This window comes from Diabrotica undecimpunctata, chromosome 7, assembly GCF_040954645.1.
Source record: "Diabrotica undecimpunctata isolate CICGRU chromosome 7, icDiaUnde3, whole genome shotgun sequence".
NCBI lineage: Eukaryota > Metazoa > Arthropoda > Insecta > Coleoptera > Chrysomelidae > Diabrotica > Diabrotica undecimpunctata.
In genome coordinates this window covers 26,282,978-26,307,564 of record NC_092809.1, presented here as the reverse complement: position 1 = coordinate 26,307,564, position 24,587 = coordinate 26,282,978, and the positions used below count along the sequence as shown (strand labels likewise).

Sequence of the window (24,587 nt, the reverse complement as noted above, 5' to 3'; positions counted from 1 at the left end):
ATTGGTTAAATTTTTGATATTTTCTTAAATAACATTATTTTACAGCGGTGTAGATCACTTGTTATTTTTGTTCTCCAATATATTTTTCTTATGCATAATAATTTGATAAATAAGAATGAATTTACTTACCTCTTTCATATACGTTACTAGGTACGTGGACGGCACTAACGTTCATATTAACAGGAATATCGTAGAAATTTCTATTTCTAATTAATGGCAATTTGGACTTATCTACTGGTGTTTTATTTAAAATAGCTTGAGGATCTTTTTCTGTATTATCAGTCACCTAAAATGGTAAACGATATTTAAAATTTAGAAGTTTTTTTAATAAAATTCGTTTACTTAAATTAAAATACATACATAAATAGTAAATAGATAATTAATATATATATATATACATATATATATATATATATATATAATCATCATTATCATCATCATCCAGCCTTAATTTATCACGTCTACCGCTGGACATAGGCCTCCCTTAAACTCCTCCATTGTTTGCGATTTTGTGCTCTTTATTGCCAATTTTTCGTGATACGCCTGATGTCGTCAGCCCAACGTGTAGGTGGTCTTCCTCTATAGTCGGTTCGCTATATTTACGCGGGTTTCGGATTAACAAAATTATGCTAATGACTCATTGATAACCAGTTGCAGTAAACGACTTCCCAGAAAATTAGGTAAAAACTGCATTAATGGTCATATTTTAAAATACATTAAAATAACATTAGGGTAGGTATAAATTTGTTACAATATTGCAGTTGAATTGATTCTTTGCCAGTGTTGACATTGTATGTTTGGTGGAAATATTTAAAAATGCCTAGACGTGTGTTAGATGTAGATAGTCTAATTTGTAGTGTACATAAGTATTTTACGGATGAAAAATAAAATGGCGGTCCTTTAAAATCGGTAATGTCTGTTCAACAACGCGTATGTGATGCTCTAGGAATTAGTGAAACCAAACTAAGAGGAGTATTACAAAATCGCAATAATGAACGGCTTTTATATATTTAGACGAAACATGGATATTTTCTAGGGGTGCAACCAAGAGAATATGGCAAGATGATAACGTAAAGTCTATCAAACATACTGATGGAGAAGGGAAGCGACACATAATTTTACATGCAGGAGGGAAATCGGGTTTTATAGAAGGTGCTGATTTAATATTTTCATCTAAATCAAAATCAAGTGACTATCACGATAATATGAACACAGAAATGTTTGTAAAATGGTTACATGAAAAACTTCTCCCAGGTTTAAGTGAGCCCAGCGTAATTATTTTAGACAATGCACCTTACCATTCTGAAGTATTAAACAAAGGTCCAACGAATTCTTGGACAGTTAATAAAATTAAAGAATGGTTGACAAAGGAACATATACCATTTACACAACATATTTTAAAATCAGAATTATTACGCTTGGCAAATATCCACGCAAAACCAAAAACCTTTGTTGTGGATCAGATTATTGAAAGTTACGGTCATCAAGTTTTACGTCTGCCACCGTATCATTGCCAGTTTAATCCCATCGAATATATATGGGGAATAGCAAAACAATATTATGACAACCATATTGGGCCTAACGGTTATAGCGACAACGCAGTTCGGGAAACTTGGCGAAAGGCACTTTCAATTGTAACTCCAGAAGTGTGGTGCAACTGTATATTCAAGTGCGAGAAACTAATAGAAGATTGGTGGACTCGTGAAAATAAAATAAACGAAATAAGTCCAATCATAATAACAATTAATGGTGATGACAGTGATGATGATGACGATTATGATATTTTTGATGATAATGACTGATTTTCATTTTTGTTGGCAAGTTAAATTTTTTTATTTTTCATTAGAAATTCTCTCCATGGAACAAATATACATAGACCATATTTTCTGTGTGAAGTGTAATATAAAATTATTATTAGGTTTATATTAGCCACATTAGACTCCATTAATGAAGTAATTCTTCTTATTATACTGTCAATTATATAAAAGATTTTCCATTATTATTTAATTAAAAAAGGGCCCGCGTAGCGCAAGCGGTAGGATGCTTGCCTCGCATGCCGGTGGTCCGGAGTTCGAATCCTACCGCCGGCAAGAACAACTAAACATTTTTTATGTTTACAGAGCCTGAATAAAATGAGTACCTTGGGTAAAACCAGGGGTAATAATAGGCGGTTGAAGCGTAGCACTGGCCATGTTACCTTCCTTGTATACCGTAGGCCCTAGATATAGCAGACTACCCTGCTATACTCCCAAAGCAGCGAAGCGGTATAAAACGGGAGACTATTATTATTATATTTAATTAAAAAAAGTTATGGATTATTTTTCATTTCATTTGACCAGTTGATATTTCCCCAAAGAGCAGGTAATTAAAACTGGGTACTTACAATAAAATTTTTAATCCGAAACCCGCGTAAATATAGCGAACCGACTTTACTACGTTTGTCTGCTCTTGGCCTCCAATGTGTAATTTTACTCGTCCATCATGAGTCATGTATTCTCGCCACATGGCCTGCCCAATTCCATTTAAGTTCCGCTATGCTTTCCACAACATCAGCAATACTCGTCCTTCTTCGCAGATCTTCGTTTCTTATTCGGTCCCGCAACGTCACTCCCAGTATAAATCGTTCCATTCGTCTCTGTGCCACTCTCAATTTCGAAGTCGTAGTCTTGGTTAGAGCCATAGACTCCGCCCCATAGGTCATGACCGGTAATACGCATTGGTCAAATACTTTTCTTTTGAGGCTAATTGGTATGTTGGCCCTAAGTGTGTCTCGCAGTTTTCCAAAGGCTGCCCACGCTAAAGTAATTCGTCTTTGGATTTCGCATGTTTGGTTATCCCTGCTAATTCTTATTTCGTGACCCAAATACGTATATTTCTCCACCAGTTCTACCACTTTGTTTTGAATAGTTAAATGGTTATTGGGGACCATATTTGTCATAAACTTAGTTTTGAACAAATTCATTCTGAGGCCTACTTTCGAACATGCAAAGTCCAATTCATTTAAAATATCTGTGACTTCTCCTAAATCATCTGTGATAAGGACAATGTCATCTGCGAAACGGAGATGGTTAAGTTTTTCGCCTTCTATTGTTACTCCTCTGTGGTCCCAATTGACCATCTTAAAGGCATACTCTAATACCGTTATGAATAATTTCGGTGACAATGTATCTCTTTACCTTATCCCACGTTTTATTTTTATTGGTCTGGTTTTATCGTGTATCTTAACAGTCATAGTGGCATTTCTGTAAATATTTTAAATAAGTTCACTATACCTATGGTCGATCCTGCTGTCATTCATTGCTTCTATAAGGCGGCTGTCTATTTCGATATCGTGTCGAACGCTTTATGAAAATCTATGAAAGTGAGGACAAGAGGTTTGTTGTATTCCATAGATTTTTCAATGAGCTTCTTTACTGTATGGAGGTGATCATTGGTACCATAATTTGATCGGAATCCTGCCTGCTCTCTCGGTTGGTAAAAATCTAATTTTCTCTCCAATCTTGATGTCACTAACCTAGTGAAGAGCTTGTATATGTGGTTTAACAGGCTAATAGGTCTATAATTCTCTAGGTCCGTTTTATCTCCTTTTTTATATATTTATTTATTTATCGTATGGCAATTACAACACATTTAAAACAAATACACAAACACTAGTAACTTTTTTATGTAGAAGAATGGTTATAGCATTGTTCCATTCTTTGGGCATCTCTCTTTGCTGCAAACATAGATTAAACAGTTTCCCTAGGAGATACCAGACACTAAAGTTGTAAAATGTATGCTTTGTAGATCTAACCTGCGCAGTCAAAAGAGTTCTTAATAATAATAGACTACAGGACTTCATGACGAAGTGTAACGAAAGAGCAGAGTTCCGTACAAAAATCTCACGACAAAGTGTGAGAGATAAGTAGTGTCTTGTCTGATGAGCTCATTTTTTATTTAACTAGATTACTAGATTAAAACGGATGGATGATTCAATATGCTATTTTACATATATTCCAACAATGTACAATTTTTTTAAATGGGCTGATTCACTAAAATAAATTTCTCATGCATTAATATAATGAATTAATTAATGAGTAATGCCAAGTAATAGAAACATATCAATAGATAAAAATAGCTTTAAGAAATGTTACTTTAACGCGAACATGTTTTTATAGTAATAAAGTACCACAAAAATTATATAAACCTGCACAGTGTATAAACATTTAAACAACGATTTAATTGGCTATAATACCGCGCTCTAGAAAGGTTACGTAAATACATAAATCCAATAATTTCTTATTTCCCAACTCAAGTTAAATAAAATTTTATGACTTTTGTCTGTATTTATTAATGAATATCAAATGTAATAATTTATAATATAATTGTGGGTTTACTAGAGAATTTATTTAGTTAAGTTTTACTCATCTTTCTTATTAGTAATATTTCGTTTTAGTATACCACTCTTAAGGTCGATTCAAACACATCAGTCACGCCACAGTTCCGACGCCAAACCGGTACCGTCCCGTCACAGAACTATTTGTTTCATCTGTTCGTACACACCCGGATTGCATCATTCTTTGGTGATCAATCTGTTGAAAAGATGGCAAGTTTCTCGGATTAATAATTGGCAATAATTGCTATAAAAACATAAACATGACAATGAAATAGAAATAATAAGGAGATGTTGGGAGACAAATGTTGGGTATATCACTTAAAGATAGAAAACGTAACCAGTGGATTAGAACCAGAACAAAGACAGTAGACGCGATAGAACAAGCAGCAAAACAGAAATGGAAATGGGCTGGACACAATGAACGTCTCCAAGACGGACGATGGAACAATGCCATTGGAAAGTGGCGTCCATACAATGCAAAGAGATCAAGAGGCAGACCACAGATGAGGTGGAAAGATGACATCAGGAAACAAGGAGGTCCCACATGGCAGAGAACAGCTCAAGATAGGGAAAGATGGAGAGAACTGGGGGAGACCTACATCCAACAATGGAAGGATAGAGAATAGGTTAAAAAAAAAAGGAGATGTTCATTACTTTGTGTTTCCGTTTCTACTCTGATTTTAAATTCATGTACATATATGTATTTTGCATGCGACAAATCTTAACACTACATTTACATGTAGCGATAAACATAACACAACATTATATTTTCTCATACCGCCCGACATGTTTCAGGCAAAACCAAAAAATCGGTCGAACGTTAGACGGGTCGAAACCTGTCTACATGGAATCTGTTCGGCAACGAATGAATGTGAACGCTGGCGGCATATTTCTATTGAACAATATTTTTTTTATGACAGATTGTTCTGTTCGGCACCGAAACTGAGACGTGACGAAACTGATGTGTTTGTATCGACCTTCATGGCCCTGATCGGTAAAGCTTAATTAAATGCATTGACGAAGAAACACTGCATAAACTTTTAGATCTGTTCAATAAAGTATATACAGCAGGAATAATACCCGAAGATTGGTTACGGTCCACGTTTGTAACACTACCAAAGTCAGTGCATGCAACAAAATGCTCCCAGTGTAGAACAATTTCCTTAATAAGCCACACACTTAAGATATTTCTCAAAATAATACATGGAAGACTATACAAAAAAATAGAAGAAGAAATAGCGGATACCCAGTTTTAATTCAGAGGAGGACTAGGAACGAGAGAGGCTCTGTTCGCTTTTAACGTACTCGCGCAAAGACGACTAGATATGAACTAGGATCTCTATGTCTGCTTTATAGATTATCACAAGGCTTTTCATAGAGTATGACATCAGAAACTCGTAAAAGTGTTAAAACAGAAAAGAATGTGTACTGAAATCAAAAAGTAAAGGTTAGAATCGAAAATGTCGATACAGAAACTATAGGATTCAAAAGGGGGGTTGGACAGGATTGCGTGCTGTCCCCATTGGTATTTAATCTGTACAGCGAAGCTATTTTTAAGGAAGCAATATCAGAGGAACAACAGGGTATATCATTAAACGGGAAAATCTTAAACAATAGAAGATTCGCAGACGACACTGCTGTTTTTGCAGACAAACTAAAAGCACTGCAATGCTTAGTAAATAGATTACATCAAATCAGTATAAAGTATAGACTACAAATGAACGTTAAGAAAACCAAGTGCATGATTATTTCTAAGCAACATACAGTAGGAAGACTAGATATCGAGGGAAAACAAGTAGAAAGAGTGAATAATTACAAGTATCTGGGAACCTGGGTAAATAAAAACAATGACCAATGTAGAGAAATAAGGACACGCATTGAAATTGTAAGACAAGCATTCATAAAAATGAAAACAATGTTTGTTAATCAAGACCTTTCTCTGGAGCTGAGAATAAGAGCCTTAAGATGCTACGTATTCTCGACTTTGTTGTATGGAATGAAAAGCTGGATACTAAAAGTGAATAACATAATGAAGTTGGAATCATTTGAGATGTGGTGCTATAGAAGGATTTTGAAAATACCATGGACCCAACGAGTTACAAATGCAGAAGTGTTAAGAAGGCTACAGAAGGATTGCGAGGTCAAAAAGCACATCAAAACAAGAAAGCTGGAATATTTAGACCACATTACCAGAGGTGCGAAATATGAGATATTAAGACTCATAATGCAAGGTAAAATCAAGGGTAAAAGATCCATAGGAAGACGAAGAATTTCCTGGCTAAGAAACCAAAGAGAGTGGTATAGTTGCAGCTCAGTAGATCTTTTCAAAGCAGTCGCCAATAAGGTATGGATAGCTGTAATGATAGCCAACCTCCGATAGGAGAAGGAATTACAAGAAGAAGAAGGTAAAGCTTGCTAGTGTATCATTGCTGCGGTTTTATACAACGACGAGCCTAACTCCCGCCTCGTCATGTTTGTGATATATTTTACTTGCCTCGTTATGCAAAGATGGTGGTTGATCAAGGCCGGTGAGCCGAGTCGGCAGTTGTTTTCAGATTTATTTGATTTTTTCCTCGCATTATAGTGTTTTGTTCTTGTATTGAAGGTGTCACTAAAGACAACAATGACATTGTATGATTCTTCAGACATTCTCAGATAATTTCTGTAATCAAGTAGTTCTACCAACAATTTTAGATTTACTTAATTTAATTTTTTAACAATAACACGACAATTTTATGTCCTATGAAAATCGTGTATTATATTATGCCGAACACTCTAATTTGATATTCGGGTAAATCTGTGACAGTTAACTTTCATATACGTTTCTTTGGAGAAAACCCTACTTTGCCTTTATTATCCAGGACACTTTCGTTCTCTTATACTATTCTAGATACTGCTCGAACAGCAGGTAATGACGTAAATAATAATTACAAATTATTAGTATGTTATACAAAAAATTCTTTAAATTTTAACAGACAGAAAGAAGAAATAATAAAGAACTGAAACAATTCTGTAAAGAGCCAAAAATAACGACTGTAATGAAAGCGCAGAGAATACGATATTTAGAACACATCAAAGTATGTAAGGGAAGAGAAGTATGCAAAAAATGGTACTCTCATCATAAAAGCTAATACAAAAGAAAAGGAAAGGTATAGACAAAAAGGTGGAAGAAGAGATACACAAAGAAGTAACATTGAGAATTGAAAATAAAAAGCATTGGATACAAATAAATGGATTTAAAATAATTAAAACGAGAGTATTTTCAATCCTAAGCCTCCAACTCCTATTGAGTTTTCTAAATAATAAATTACAACAGGCGTAACATCGATTACAAAAAGAATAAACTTTTCAGCCGGAACATTTTGAGGCTTTTGAGCTTTTGAGAAAAAAAAAAAAAAAGTTGACACGGTTGAAATGGACTACCTAAGAAGAGCTTGCCTTATATCAAGAGTAGAACGTATACCTAATTCTAAAATTAGAAGAAAAACAGATAGAGTACATACAACTTCTGAAAGAATAGAAACTAGACAGTTAATATGGTATGGACACGTACAGAGGATGGACGACAACAGATGGCCAAAAAGAGCTATGGAATACAATCCAAGTAATAGAAGGAAACGAGGAAGACCAGCCAAGTCTTGGATACAAGGTGTTATGGAAACCATAAAAGACAGAGCCATTGATGAAGACACCTGGAGAGATAGAAAAAGATGGCGATCGAAATGCGGGAAGCGGCAGAAGCTGTAGGATCCCCGCTTATATATACATTTTGAGGCAAAAAAATAACTTAAAATTATCTGTATTCCTCTTGTAACATGATCGCTGTCGATATTTTCATATCATGGAGCCAAACAAATCAAATTCAAACAGCTTTACACTAAGAGGAGATACATGTCCTGCAGTGTTACTAAATGGCCAAACGATTACTTAAAAAAATGAAGTTAAGTATTCAGATTTATAATTTGACAGAGGAATAACTTGAAAATCCACATATATTCAGAAAACGGAAACAATTAGGAATTAAATTATGATAACTCTAGGGTAAGGGTGGGCATAGTGGCCACTGCGGGCTTAGTGGTCACTAGTTGTTACTGCACAGTAGTGCACAGTAATCACAGTATGGTCACCGAACAATGTACGGTGGTGATACACAGCGACGGGCCCGTCAACTCTTACATTTGAACGTCATCTTAGATGTGTTAAAGGTGTAAGCTATTCTGATCATTTGTTATTGAAAATTTTCGTGTTTTTCAACATACTGATATAAGGCCTAGATATTTAAAATTGGATACTCTTTATATTGGTTTTCCATCTATTTAAATGCAGACAAGTTTATTGATAGCATATGGTATCCATGGACTAATGAGTTAAGAGAATAGTTTGACAAAAATTCAGTAAATCTACTAGTTATCAACAGGTTGTGTTGCCACACCATGAAATTAATAGAAACCAATAATTGCTCAACGAATTTAGTTTAAGCTGTTCTATTGTTTTTATTTTTGTATCTTACTTGTATATTTATTTATACATACCTCTAAATCTGCATCAAGTAAATCTTCATCCTTAGAAGAAGGCTCCTCAGATGATTCCGTATCTTCATCTCTTAGATATCCATCAAAATCTTCCTGTTGGAGTAATGGTTGACTATATGGCTGATCTTGATAACGGCTAGATATAAATGAATCATCCTGAAGTTCTTCAGGTTCAGGTTCCTAGAATTAAAATATATATATATATATATATATATATATATATATATATATATATATATATATATATATATATATATATAATATATATATATATATATATACATATAAAGTATCATTTGGGAGACAGATTAATATAAAAACAACGGAGAGCAGTTGACTATGTTTATGACAGTAATCATTTCTATATTTTCAATCTTAAAAATAAGAAAAATATTTCGACAATATTTAACATTTCTAATGCCAACTTGGATGGGTTTCGATTATATAGTGAAACAAACTAAATCAACATCAATTATCAGAAGAGGAAGATGAACACGTTGCCTCTTTTAATAACTTATAATCTCCTGGTCAGTGTAGTACTGAACTAGTAGTTCAGTGACTAGTGAATGTAGTCGTGTCTGGGGGCTCGGGAGACTGAGACCTCGGAAGCCCTGAAGAAGACATCAGAGAGGATGTCGAAAGCTCGACAAAATGGATATCGACGCGGTTTAACCCGGAAGAGTGGTGAGTTTAATAAGTTTAATATTAATTTTTATAATAGTATTAATCTTAGCTCTAGGTTTAATTGTACTAACCGCGGAAATCTTTCCGAACATTATATATATATATATATATATATATATATATATATATATATATATATATATATATATATATCAATGTATAAAATTTACAAGATCATATATAAAAAACCAAGACGTACTTTTGTTGTTTCTTCAGTAGTATTATCCAATGAGTTGGTCAAATTTTTGGCATTAAAAAATGGAAAATCGAAATCGATATCGGTTTCTTTTTGAGCTTGAGCAATTTGTTCTGCTTGATCCATTATTCTCCTTACTGCATCAACTTTTTGTTTCATCATATGGGAAATATTTTCATGGATAGTTTGCAGTAGGGCTTCTCCATCTTCAACTACCAAATTAGTTTCTTTGAAGCTCTAAAATGAAAACAAATACGTGAACTAATACAGAAGAAATAAAAACTATTAACAAGTAGTTAATTTAGATATAAATAATCTATTATACTAAACTTATAGTAAAATGTATATGTGAGAGACAAGGTCAAGATATGCATCAAACGAGCTTTCAATTAGTATATAATAACGGATTTATTATTCGTACCTAGCTTTCAATTAGTACCTAGTACCAATAGCTTTCAATTAGTACCTAGATCAATTTGGTCGTACCCTCCAATATAACTTATAAATATAATTGAAAAAAGTACTTAATTCATCTACCCAAAAAGTTTAACGAAACTCGATTTGAACGCTCATGCATCAAAATTTACACTTGCTACAAATGAAATTATCTACATTGTTCAGCATAAATACAGGGTGTTTTAAAAAGGTATGTCATAAATTAAATCATAAATTTCGGGGACAAAAATAAATTGATTGAATCCAACTGACCTTAGTACAAAAGTGTACACAAAAAAAGTTACAGTCCTTTGAAGTTACAAAATAAAAATTGTTTTTTTGCATACATAGGAAACTGTTGTGAAATAAATCTGAACCTTGACTGCCCGAATGTCATGTCATTTTCCAAAAGATGACGCCATAGTGGGCTATGTCAACTGTTGCGAAAACGCAACTGGGCATCTTACAATAAAGTCGTCCCAGGAACGCAACTCAGCAATATTGGCAATATCATTTTAAACTCGTCTACTTTAAAATGTATACTGTATGTCTGAGTTGTCAATATAAATGAGTCAGATAAAATTAGATTATTAGAATACTTTTTCACTAAGTAACAAAAAACAATTTTATTTTTAATTTATTGATGGTTGAATTTTAAAAATAATAATTGTGGCTTATTCCTATTAGTAATTTCCTATTAGTAATTTCCTATCAGTAATTAGTTCCGTAGTAATTACTTTAAGAGGCCACAATAAAATAGCTTCAGAAAAATATTTCGATATATATTCTAAATAAAACTATGATATTTATTAAATTTATTTATTTATATTTTTAATTTTGAAGAACTTGAAGAAGGATTAAAAATATTTCAGTACTTACGTCTCTTACTCTATTTTGTCGAGTAACAAGGTCGCCAAAGTGCCATAGCTCTCCTCCAAGTTTTGTTGCCCAATTTTTAACCCTAAAATAAAATAGAATAAATAAAATATTGGAATAAAATATATAAATTAGTAAAACAAAAGAAGTTGTAAAATTTTTAAACCATTTTGCCTCAAATCTGTTATAAATATCACATTGATAGTTATTGAATTCTCAATGTCTTTGTGATTGCTACTTTTCTAACAAATTGAATAATTTCCGAAATAGGAAGAATTAGTCTTACAAAATCATTAAAATCTACTGGCGGAAATTAACTTAATACAGAATGTCTATTTTTAAATTATACAAACACAAAGCATAGTTAATATCGACAACAGCGCTACGTTACGTCACTTACGGCAACAGGCAATGCAACCTTAAAGCAAGGATATCCTTGTAAAATAATGCGTATTAGCCGTCTTTGTCATACACATTTCTAAGTCAGGTAATTCCCAGAGATATGTAAGACAGGGGATATGACATACGGTGAAATAGATGGGATCGGTTCGCCATATTGGTGAGTATCTGACAGATTGTTGTTTGTGTCGAGTAGTTCTGTGCATAGAAATTTAATTTTAAAAATATTTTGAGCTTATTTTTGTACGGTTTTTACGTTTGTTTAAAGTGAAACTATTATGACATCGTGTTCTTTTATTTTGTGTCCAAATAACACTCGTAATAATAAGAAAATCTCCACTGAAATATCTTTTCATAGGTTAGTATGAAATTGTAAACAGTGTACAGGGCGGTATTACTTCCGTTTTTAGTGATAACGCGTGTAAAAAGAACATGTATTCTTTTTAATTTGGTTTATGTGGCTGTAGATTTCCTAAAGATGTTGAAAGGAGAAATGTCTGGATACAATTCGTAAATAGTGTGGGAACTGGAAACCTTCAAAATTTAGTAAATTGGACATTATAATTATAATTACACCTGGACATTACACAGTATACAACTTCAATTGTACATTTCACTTGCTTTCATTTGCAAATAAATAAGTTTGTATAGGTGTGAACAAAGAGATTTCAACTAGAAGGTTCTTGATATTTTGTATCAAGTACTAGTTAATAATTAATCACATTTTTGTTTTGGCCATTCTTTAAATATGTACTATTTGACATTTTTTTTTTTGATGTAACAACAGCAGTTTTTTGCGTTTAAAAATATGATTTATGCTTTTTTTATAATAAAGCTACTTTATTTGTGTACAAAATGAAGTTTCAGTCAGCTTATAAAAAAATTTTGGTGCATGATGAACTGAAAAATAAATTTAGTGGTAACTGCTTTCCTTTAGAAGATTTAAATATTTTAAAATGCAATCCCACCGATCACAATAATATCACTTCCAGAGAATATAGAATGAATAATAGTTGTGATACTGATGTGTCAGTAGATATAATTGATCATGATCACAGCTATATCAATCCTTTCTCTCAATACTCTAAAAGAATAACTACATACATTGCTGGTTATGTTGTGTTTTACTTACAAAACAGATTAGTCTGTAGTGAATGTTAAGCGCCTTAGTAAGTGTCACTCGGAACAACTTTTTATTTTCATTTATTGATAAAAAAAATAAAAAAGGATTGCAATATCCATCTGAAAGTGTAATTGATATATGCTTTATGACTGAGACAATTTTAAAAGAATTCCCTTCTCCAACTTGTATGAGTACCAACGATTTAGTTACAAAAGTTTTACGGAGGTACATAAACAAAGACATCTTTTTAAATTTACTTAGTCATAGCATTGATCAACAATTCTCAGATAATCACAGACTACTCCTAATAAAGGCTGTAGCAAGCCGCTATATTGATATTAGGATGTTCTCTATGTGCAAGAGTAAGACTGACAAATCTATCAGTATGAGACCTCTTATTATTAAAGTGGTATTATTTAGTGGACACTTTAGTGGAATTCAAATTGTTTAAAAAAAGTAAAATAAAAATATTGTTTAAAAATTCTTGTAAACATTGTTAACATCAATATAATCAGTTCAACCAGTTCAATCAGTTCAGACCAATATAAAGCTCTTTCATTTTTCTAATTTTTATTCGAGGGCTCGATATACCATCATATTGTGAGCTAGTTTTTGTACCAGCTTTATACATAGGATGAGTGTCTCAAACTTTATATGCTACGGAAAATAAACGAAAAGCCGGTGAATATCGACAATCGCCTGTTGAGTTAGTTATTGTTGACAGTTGCAACAGCTAAAAAGTAGTATTTTCAACCGTTTAAAATATCCCGCGACTTTGACACTAGCTATAATATCCCTTATCATAGGCTCGCATTACTGGAAAAGGGATCTTTATATGCAGATATAACAATTCCATAGAAACCACAATAAGTTAAAAAAGGATAAAGAACACGGTATGTCTTTGATACAATTCTTTAACTACCTACCTATACACAATAACTAATTTTTTATATAAATATATAAAATAATTATATATAAATATATAATTTATATTAATAGTACATGGAACTAACATATCTAAATGTATATAAACTTATGTAAGTGCACTTGCTAATTGTTGTTTTTTACTTGTATGTAAATGTTATAATTTTAAAACCATATCATTGACTGGTTTTGTACATTTTTTTAAACTTTATGTATGTAATAAATTTTATAATTATTATTAAAGTGTACTTGAAGAGTACTAAAAATGAAAGTAATTGTATTCCAAATAACTATTATTAATCTAACTCGATGCTTATTCCCAAACTAAACAGTAAATCGTAAATACAGTTTGAATTAATTTGAATCCGGACCTGCCCGTCGCCATATTGGAGAGTACATCCTGTCAAGTTAAGTGGTCCCATTTAGTAGATACAGAAATATCGTTTGTGTCATATCCCCTCTCTTACATATCTCTGGTAATTCTTTTAAAGTAACCAAAGATTTTGGCAAATCAATTGTAACTTTTTGGCGTATTTTTTTTTCATTGAAGTTTAATACTTTGGTATTAATTTTATTACAAATCATACACGTAAAATTTCTAGGAGTTCCAACACTGTATAGAGAGTAACCAAAATGGTCATCAACGTATTAAAAAAATATTTGGTATAATTATAGAGCGTGTTAAATAAAATTAACAAAAAGGAGGTTTATTTTTTGGAATGGAAACAACTTTTTACATAAAAATTGTATCTAAATTTTAGCCACCTAAGCAAAGTGGTCACATGTAGTTTAGGTGATGATTGTAGTTTAATTTTAAGAACATGCATAACTTTCTATAAACAATATTGTTTTTTCATAAAACTAAAAATAAAAAAGTTCCCCATATGGTGCGGACTTAATTGAATACCTTGAAGAAAGTAACTGGACAGTAAAATATATTGAACAGTAAAATATATTGAAAAAACTTCAAATCTTCAAATATATATATATAGGTATATATATATATATATATATATATATATATATATATATATATATATATATATTATTATATATATATATATATATATATATATATATATAGATATATATTTATATACACTTCTCCAAAAAATTAACGCACCACTTTGAAATATTAAAATATTTTATTAGCGTTAATAAAAATTTCCATTGTAATGTTATATTTGCAAGCCCCTTGTATATACTATTCGCGGCGGGCGTAATTTCGGCCGGTAATCCCTTGGCCTACCTGCATAAATCAAGGGGTACCATTTATGACAGGGGTAATTTCGGCCGAGGGGTTGATGTTTACGATGAGATTAAAATATTGGTAATTACGCTTCATAGTTTCTGTAAAATATTAATTGTGTATTTATTTGGAAATACCTAATCCTGTGTACCTGTCGGAAATACCTTTAATTTACTTATCTCTTTATTCTAATAACTATGTTGTACCTACTTAAGATTATTCCTTTAAATGTATAAAATTCACAAATAACAGGTATAAAATTATTATAGCTAGTCAGTATTATAACTTATCTTGAAGCTACTAGTCGATAGAAAGCATAAAATATATTATTTGTATACGATGGCATCTGTTTCAGTAATTAAGAGTTCACGCGGTTGTGACTTACTAGTTGTAGAAAAGTTTCAGTTTTGTAAACAGGACGTATTAAAAAGTGGTGAAGTACGTTGGAGGTGTATAAAGAAAAATTTAAGATGTTTAGCCAAACTGTACACTGTTGGTGCGGAATACACAGTTACTAGAAGTGAATTAATCCACAACCACGAGTCCGATGAAACTACGTTGGAGAGAAAAATAGTGACGACTTCATGCAAGCGCAAAGCTGAGGAAGACATATCGGAGAAACCTTCAAAAATTATTAAAAGCGTTCTTTCAAATCATTTGCCAGAGAATTTGTCATCGATAGATGTCAGTCTAATAAGAAGAAATTTGTACAACAGCCGCCGTAAGCTCTTACCAGCCCTGCCTAAGGATATTCACGATGTACATTCTGTACTCGATAGTTATGGACCGAAAACCACAACAGGTGAAAATTTTTTGTTTATTAACAGCACAGCTGATAATATCATTGTTTTTTCTTGCCATACAAATATAATAAGTTTATGTAAAATGAAAGATTTTTACATGGATGGCACATTTTCTTATTGTACAAAATATTTTTATCAGTTATTTACCATCCATGGACTGGAAAATGGGCATTATGTTCCTCTTTTGTATTGTCTGTTGCCCAATAAGACCAGTGACACATATATGAGACTTTTTCTGTTGGTAAAATCTAAAATTTTTGAACTTTATAATATTGTTTTTGAACCGAAGGAGGTATTTGTGGATTTTGAAATCGCAATTCATAACGCATTAAAAGTTGTCTTTCCCAAAACCAAACTAAATGGTTGTAGATTCCACTTGCACCAGGCGTGGTATAGGAAAATACAATCATTAGGGTTAACCCAAATGTATAAAGATAAAAACTGCGAGGAAAGCAAATGGCTTACTCATACTTTTGGGCTAACTTATTTAGACCCCTCTGAAGTTGAAGATTGTTTCATATTTGATCTCATGTCATACAAACCGGACCATAAACTTATAGATAAATACGCAGACTATTTATTAGAAAACTACATAGCGCCAGAATCTCATTTTCCACCAAATATATGGGCATATGAAAACCCATCAATTAAAAGAACCACAAATGCCTGCGAATCATTCCATTCGCACTTTAATTCTAGTTTTTATTCAAGTCACCCTTCTATATTTATTTTTATAGAAAAATTAAAAGATTGTCAGATCGATGCATATTTAAAAATAAAAAATTTAAATATTCCAGCAAAAATTAAAGACAAACAAGTAAAAAACAAACTAAAATTTATCGAAAACATGGTAAATATGCTTCGATCTGACAATATTTCTAGAATTAATTTCGTTAAATCTGTATCACATCAAAACGTTTTTTAAAAATTTATAGTTTACTTAATTTATAGAAATAAGTTGATGTAATAATTTTATTGAAATAAAGAAATATTTTAATATAAAGCATTCTGTTATTTTATTTGATTTGCGGTCGAAAATACCTATGAGATAAGGAAGCAACTTAAAACCTCCGGCCGAATTTACCTACCGGCTTTTAGTACCTGCTCTTTTTCCGGCCGAAATTACGTCCGCCCACTATTCGTACACTCTATATTTATTGACTGTGTTTTATCGCTATATATTTTTTTTTAACAAAACAAAAAGAAGCAAAAATGTACTAATTCTATAAATATATACTAATTTCCAAGTGTTCACGAATTTTATTCGGCTACGGTTTAATTGTTGATTATTGTTAATTGTGTTTATTATGGAACGTTAATCACGTAATTTAACCCGAGATAAATGTGCCCAAGCAGTGATACTGTCGGAAGAAGGTTGGAGTTACCGAAGAATTATTGGTCGTCGGTTTAATGTGTCCCACACATCCGTCTCACGGGTGTTAGAAAGATTCCTCGACACAGGGGATCATACTCGCAGACGAGGGCAAGGACGAAACCGGGTAACTACCCCTATTCAAGATCTATTTTTAAGAATTTCTGCTCTTCGTCAACGTTTTGTAACACATCGAAGTCTACAAATTCAGCTTCGAGACGTGCATGCTATACAAATTAGTACTGAAACTGTTCGCCAGCGACTTAGGGAATACAACTTAACACCTAGGATTGCCGCCCGAGGTTCTCTATTTACTGCAGAGCATCGAAGGGGGAGACTACATTTTGCCAGAGAACACATTAATTGGTTAGAGGCTGACTGGGAACGAGTGTTATTTACTCATGAATCCCGATTTTGTTTGGTACGACAGACGTGTTCGTGTGTTGCGACGACCCAACGAACGATATGTTCAGTGTAACTTCTCACACACCACATTTTTTGGTGGAGGATCCGTTATGGTGTGGGGTGGTATTTCTTTGACCGCACGTGCAGACCTAGTGGTCCTACAATCCAACCAAACAACTTACAGAAAGTGGGAGAGAGGCTGATCCAGATTTGGAGAGAACTAGACCAAAATGAAATACGGAAATTAATTTTAAGTATGGACCAACGATGTGGAGCTGTTATGCGTAGTAGAGGTGGAAACACTTCTACTACGTTAATAATACTTTTTCCATATTTTAGTTTACTTTTCTTATCATTATTTTTTATAATTTTCCGTTTTATTTTTTTTTTTTAACTTCAACATTTTCTGATGATTAGACAAATTGTTATAATTACTAATAAAATGTAGAATAAATCTGGTGAAGTTTTATTTTTTATTCTTTGCCTTTTTACAAATAAAATTGATTTATTTATTGATTTATTGAAGTGGTGCGTTAATTTTTTGGAGAAGTGTATATATATATATATATATATATATATATATATATATATATATATATATATATATATATATATATATAAGAAAAAAGAAGTACTTGTGACTCGTTTGGAAAAAATATATAAATGTTTTTGATGGGTTGGAGTTAATAAAAGGGGCTATTGGTTAACTATTTAATATCTCGAGCTTTCAATTGTGATTACAATTCTTATCAAGAGCTGCTAAAAAAGACAAAATATCTTACAAAGTTGAACTATAAAGAAAAACATTTTTTGTTAACTCACCAAATAAAATTAGTTTCGTTAATAAAAATTGTTTAAAGTAGCAACCAATTACAAATAAGCCTCAATGTCATAAATGCCAACTTAAAATGTTTACCTTTGACAATTAAATTGTCAAAAATAATTTTTTTTTTAAAAATTCTTTTTTGTTTAGTAACAAAAAAGAAGAAAATTTATTCACCATTGATAGATGTCTGAAAAAATGTAACAGATATATGGAAAATTAAATAAAAATGTGATATTTTTCAAGTTTTATATATAAATTATAAAGAAATAATATAATTATAAATTTTGCTTAGGTTTTGAATTTCTGATCTTTTGTTTAAACTATTATCGCTTTTGCTAATACAAGCCATTTCCAAAAAAGTCCTTTTGAATTTATTACTTTCACTACATAAAATTTTAATGTTATCAAAATCCATAATATGGTATTTATCGATTACATGCTCTGCCAAAGCACAAGATGGTTTTTTAATTCTGCAATCACTTTTGTGAGAAATAATGCGATTTGAAAGATTTCTTCCGGTCTCACCAACATAGTCAGATTCACACTGAGTACAACTAATGCTGTATACTACATTCGTTTTTTCAAATTTGTCTATAGGATATTTAGTTTTGGAATATAAAGATGAAATAGTTTTGATGTTCTTTGTTGCTATTTTTATATTGTCAATAACCTTTAGTGTTTGTATTAATTTAGGTGTTAATGATGGTATAAAAGGTAGTGAATGATAATAGATGTTCTGATTGTTAGATACAATGTTTTGAGATTTAGCAAAAAATGGAGGATAAGAGTTTTCAATTAAAATATTTTTTAACAATTGAAGATCTTCATGTAGATAATCTGGATGAGAAAGTTTTAAAACACGTTCTTTTAATCCTGTTATAAGGTTCATTTTCATCTTATTTGGATGATGAGAGTAATAGCTTATAAATCTATTACTACATATGGGTTTTCTGAACCATCTGGTTTTCAACATATTGTCTGTACCTCTTACAATTCTCATGTCAAGGAATGGTAGAGAATTATCTACCTCTTCCTCAACTGTAAATTGTATATGTTGATTATGATTGTTGAAAATGTTGACTGTTTCATGAATTTTGTGTTTAGGAAGTGCCAAAACTAAATCAGCTACATATCTTTTAACAAAAGGAATGAAAAAAGTGCAATTGTTAATACAATCACTGATAACATCATCCATGACATAGCTACTTAGAATGGGTGAAAGACTAGATCCCATAGGACTACCAAAAATTTGTTTATAAAAGACACCATTAAATATAAAAATATTAGAATCAAAAACAAAGTTGATAAGTGTTTTGAAATGTAATAAGTCAATATTAGTGTGTTGCGAAATCTCATTCCAATGTTTTTCAACACTACTTATGATTAAATCTAAAGGTAAATTGGTAAAAAGAGATGTTACATCAAAACTAACTAAAACATAATTTTGTGGTAATTGGAAATTATTAATGAAAGAACTAAAATCAAATGAATCTTTAATGTAAAAATTGTTGTTTAAATTATAAGCATTAGTTAAGATGTCAGTGAGGAGCTGTGCTATTGGTCCATTAGGAGGACATAAAGATGAAACAATTGGTCTCATAGATAAAGTTTGTTTAGGTATTTTAGGTAGAGCATAAAACCGTGGAGAAATAGAATTAAAAATTTTGAGCTCTTTTGCTTTTTTATGTTTCATCTTTATGTCCTCCTCATGGACCAATAGCACAGCTCCTCACTGACATCTTAACTAATGCTTATAATTTAAACAACAATTTTTACATTAAAGATTCATTTGATTTTAGTTCTTTCATTAATAATTTCCAGTTACCACAAAATTATGTTTTAGTTAGTTTTGATGTAACATCTCTTTTTACCAATTTACCTTTAGACTTAATCATAAGTGTTGAAAACATTGGAATGAGATTTCGCAACACTAATATTAACTTATTACATTTCAAAACACTTATCAACTTTGTTTGTTTTGTAATTCAATTAATTTTTTTGTTAAGAAAATGTTTTCAAAATTATTAAAATTTCAGCGAAGAATTTATTAGATAAGGGCATTTTAGTATTAATTCATTTTGACATGTATTTGCAGCAATTTTTATTAACGAAACTAATTTTATTTGGTGAGTTAACAAAAAATGTTTTTCTTTATAGTTCAACTTTGTAAGATATTTTGTCTTTTTTAGCAGCTCTTGATAAGAATTGTAAACACAATTGAAAGCTCGAGATATTAAATAGTTAACCAATAGCCCCTTTTATTGACTTCAACCCATCAAAAACATTTATATATATATATATATATATATATATATATATATATATTTATCTATAAATATATAGTTTTTATCATATCTTGTATGTCAGATGAATCGTGTAATTTCAATTAAGACTTTCTGTTTGGCAATAAACTTTTGTATCAATATACTTTTAATAACAGTTGTATTAATTCATTTGCCATATCTACGCTTAGACATTTATTACATATCGTTAATATATTTATCCCCTTTTTATTAGTTGGTATACAGATCAAAAAGCTAATGACAATATTTCTTAAATTAAATTAACCGAATCTGTGACAGCAACAACTATAAACGCTTTCAAAAGTAATAATGTTAAGCTTTAAACTAGCTTTATAATTGTGAAAAAGAAAATATAAACACAAGATTACATCAACCTTCATTGCATTTCATAATGGCAAACATCTCAGTAACATATACACAAGATACGTCATGAATAGTGATAAAAACTAAAACAAACGATAAAAAATCTTAAGGGAAAGATTGTGGCTTTATAATAATTATGAAAAAGAAAATATAAAAACAAGATCACATCAACCTTCATTGAATTTCATATGGTAAAAATATCAGTAACAAATACACAAGATACGTCATTAATAGTAATAAAAACTAACACAAATTATAAAAAATCTTAAGGTGAAAGATTTTGGCTTATTCCCAACAAAAATAGTAAAGTGTCTTAAGGCAAAACCAGAAAAAAAGGGATTATAGTATATCAAAAAACTGAAAACGAAATACATAGGTAACGAGTATAGATAGGTATTTTATACTAGGGAGTAATCTAATAAAAACAAGGACAAAAGAAAAAATATCAGAGTTTGAAAAAAGTTAATAACAGAGATGTAAATACTTTGAAACTATCATAATACGAAAATTCAAAAACTGTAAATGTTACTAGGTACTTAAAACTATTACTGTTTACAATAATTTTACTGTCCAAGGTGATCATCTTATTTGTAGTAGTAACTCCATATTTGATTGAATATTGCAGAAACTCTAGTTTTTTTCCTACTACATTTTAAACAGTGTTTGTTCTAAGGGAAACTAAATTCCTGTAGCTGGCTGTATACCATGTATCACAAAAACGTTTTTATTAAAATCCTTTATAAAAGGTATATAATTAAAAAACCCAATCGGGCTACGTCATAAAGACAGAACGTTTTCGGAATCCACATATTCCATCATCAGTGTCTAGGTATACATGTTTAACCTTTCTGAGTTAACGTGCGGACTGTGAGTCCGCTTGTCGAATTATTTCTCGATTTCTGACGATTATTTACAATCTTGGTTGTGGCCTGCTCGCTAGCTTTAAGTGAGGTAATACTCTATTCAGTACAGTTGTAAGAGTTGTGTAGTGCATTTAGTTCCGTTGCTATATTGAACTGCGGAACGTGAGTCCGCACGTCTTCAGGTAAGATTAAATTTGAAAATATTTTATTTCTATGGTAAATAAAAAATATTTGTGTGAAACACGACACCGATATGGAAGAAGAAATTGAATAGCCAATCTCAGAAGTCTTGGATGTTCCACAAAGAGTGCCGCAATTCATTTGTAAAGATGGAACAACTAAATGGAAGAAACATGTAGGAAACCGCCGAATACGAACTCGCAGTGACAATTTAATTAAGGTAAAAATTTCTGGAGTAACTACGGAAGTATAAGATATGAAAATCGCATCAAAGATTTGGAATTGTTTTTTTACTAAAGAGATTTTGCCAACCATTGTAGACAATACAAATATCTTTATTGAACTGTATTCGTACCATCTCAGTAATAAATCTGCAAACAAACCAGATATTTTAGAACTTAGGGCACTATTGGGTCTTTTATACATAGCTGGGGTAACCAAAAATAACCACAGAAATGCAGAAGATCTCTTTAGGACAAACGGCTCACCGTCAGAGATTTTTAGATTGACAATGTTCCTTGCACGGTTCAAGTTTTTGCTCAGACACATCCGTTTTGATGATAAATGAACACGATTAGAGAGGCAAAAATATGACAAATTGGCAGCTGTGAGAGAATTCTTCGATTCGTTTAATTCAAATTTACCTAAACCAGCTTATACAACGGTAGATGAAAAACTGGAAGCTTTTCGTGGCAGGTGTGGCTTTAGGGTATATATGCCCAATAAACCTAATAAATACGTCATAAAAATATACGCATTAGTAGACGCAAAGTTTCCTTATACCGCAAATCTAGAGGTGTACGTTGGACAACAGCCACCTGGCCCATATAAAGTTGATACGAGCAATATTTCCCTCGTTCCTCGCCTCTGTAGTCCTATATCTGGTTCTCACAGAAATGTATCAATGGACAATTTTTTTACGAGCCTCAGCTTGGCCGATCTTCTTTTGAACGAACATTATCTGACTATGATAGGCACTATAAGAAAAAACAAAAGAGAGCTTCCACTTTAATTTACTGATCCTAAGAGACCAGAAAAAACAAGTAAGTTTGGTTTTAGAAAAAAATGTACGATTGTGTCATATATACCCAGAAAAAACAAAAACGTTATTTTTAAAAAATTAACATTTAAGCCAGAAATCATCATTGACTCTAATAAATCCAAAGGAGGAGTAGATTTAGTTGATAAAATGTGTACCGCCTACAAATATAGATCTAATGAGATAGATAAAACGCATAAAAGACATTTTTTGTAAACAATCATCTACAACGTCGATGTTTGAATAAACGTATTCCTAGATCAATTAGGTCAAGAATAAAAGAAATTTGCCATATTGAAGAAGAAATTGTTTCAGCCCCAAATTCACAACCCAATTGTCGACGTCGTTGTTTTTGCTGTAGTAGACAAATAATGGGCCAACCAGATATACCTGTCAAAAATGCCAAAAATTTGTATGCTTAGAACACGTAAAATGCATTTGCTCCGACTGCCTACAAGATGGTATTTCCGAAGCCAGCAGCGAATATTGACTTATTTTCAAGTTATAAATTCATTCATGTATCTACTTTACGCAGCTCAAACATTTGTTTCTTATTTAGTCTTTGTTTAATTTCTTAGAAATAAATGTTTTTTATTTGTTTAATTAGTGTTTTTGTGTTTTATAGTACCTACTGAAAATGAGAAAAAGGTATATTTCTTAACTTTTATTTTCAAAGCATGAGTTTAAATACAAATTATAATAAATTTGTGTGTAAATTTTTTTTTGTCTATTTTAATTATAATTTAAAGAATCGACCAGTTCTCAGACCGTTTTTCCGAAAATATTTGTTTTTTGGACCTTTTCTGGATTTGCGGACTGCTAGTCCGACGTTACACTTTATGTACCATCATGTCACGTTATCGCTGAAAGGTTAAGTTAGTTGCTATCATCAAGTCCTCGTAGACACTTTGTCTCATGACTAGCAACTTCATGTAGAATCGTACGTTGCCATGTTATCAAATCTACTGGTAACTTTAACATCTTAATACATAAGATCAAATAATGTAAACCTAATTTTAACCTACAACTTTTAACGGGTTTTTACCCAGATATGTAGTGGCTTTAAACATGTATACCTGTTTGGAAGACTATGAAAATCTTAGACGAGAAGAAAAAAGGGCGTTTAGAAGGAAAAAAAAGAGCCATACAAAAACGTTCTAAACGAGATTCTTAACCACCACAATAGAAAAGACTCGCGAAAATTCTACCAGAAGATAAACAGCTGCAGAAAAGAATTCAAACCAGAATAACAGCATGTAAAGACATAGATGTTTCCATAATTAGTGACAAAGAACAGATACTAGACAGGTGGGCGAATCATTTTGAAGAACTGCTTAGCGATAGTCGTGAAGAAGACCAAATAGAAATTACTTTGCCTGAAATGGATGAAAACGCTCAAGAGCCGCCCCCTCCGAAGAAGAAATTAGAAAAGCTATTTCAAAACTGAAAAATAACAAAGTTCCCGGTTCGGACAATCTTCCTGCCGAACTCTTTAAAAATGGTGGTGACACCCTTTTTAAACACATGCATAAATTAGTAACCAAAATCTGGCAATGGAAGGAAACGCCCGCGGACTGGAAATTAGGTGTAATGCACCGTCTTCACAAAAAGGGAGATATGATGGTTTGTGATAATTATAG

At 31.7% G+C, this 24,587-nt stretch overlaps 1 protein-coding gene across 3 annotated transcripts in view; it reads right to left on the bottom strand.

Moving 5' to 3' along the window:
• stj (voltage-dependent calcium channel subunit straightjacket) overlaps positions 1 to 24,587 on the bottom strand; it is a 105,553-nt gene that overhangs the window by 78,434 nt on the left and 2,532 nt on the right. For all 3 annotated transcript variants that reach the window (XM_072536931.1, XM_072536930.1, XM_072536932.1), the window contains exons 2-5: positions 11,102 to 11,183; positions 9,791 to 10,024; positions 8,908 to 9,087; positions 130 to 286 (exon numbers count right to left, since the gene is read on the bottom strand). In XM_072536931.1, the coding sequence (XP_072393032.1) occupies positions 130 to 286; positions 8,908 to 9,087; positions 9,791 to 10,024; positions 11,102 to 11,183 (653 nt within the window). The remainder of the gene's footprint in view (positions 1 to 129; positions 287 to 8,907; positions 9,088 to 9,790; positions 10,025 to 11,101; positions 11,184 to 24,587) is intronic.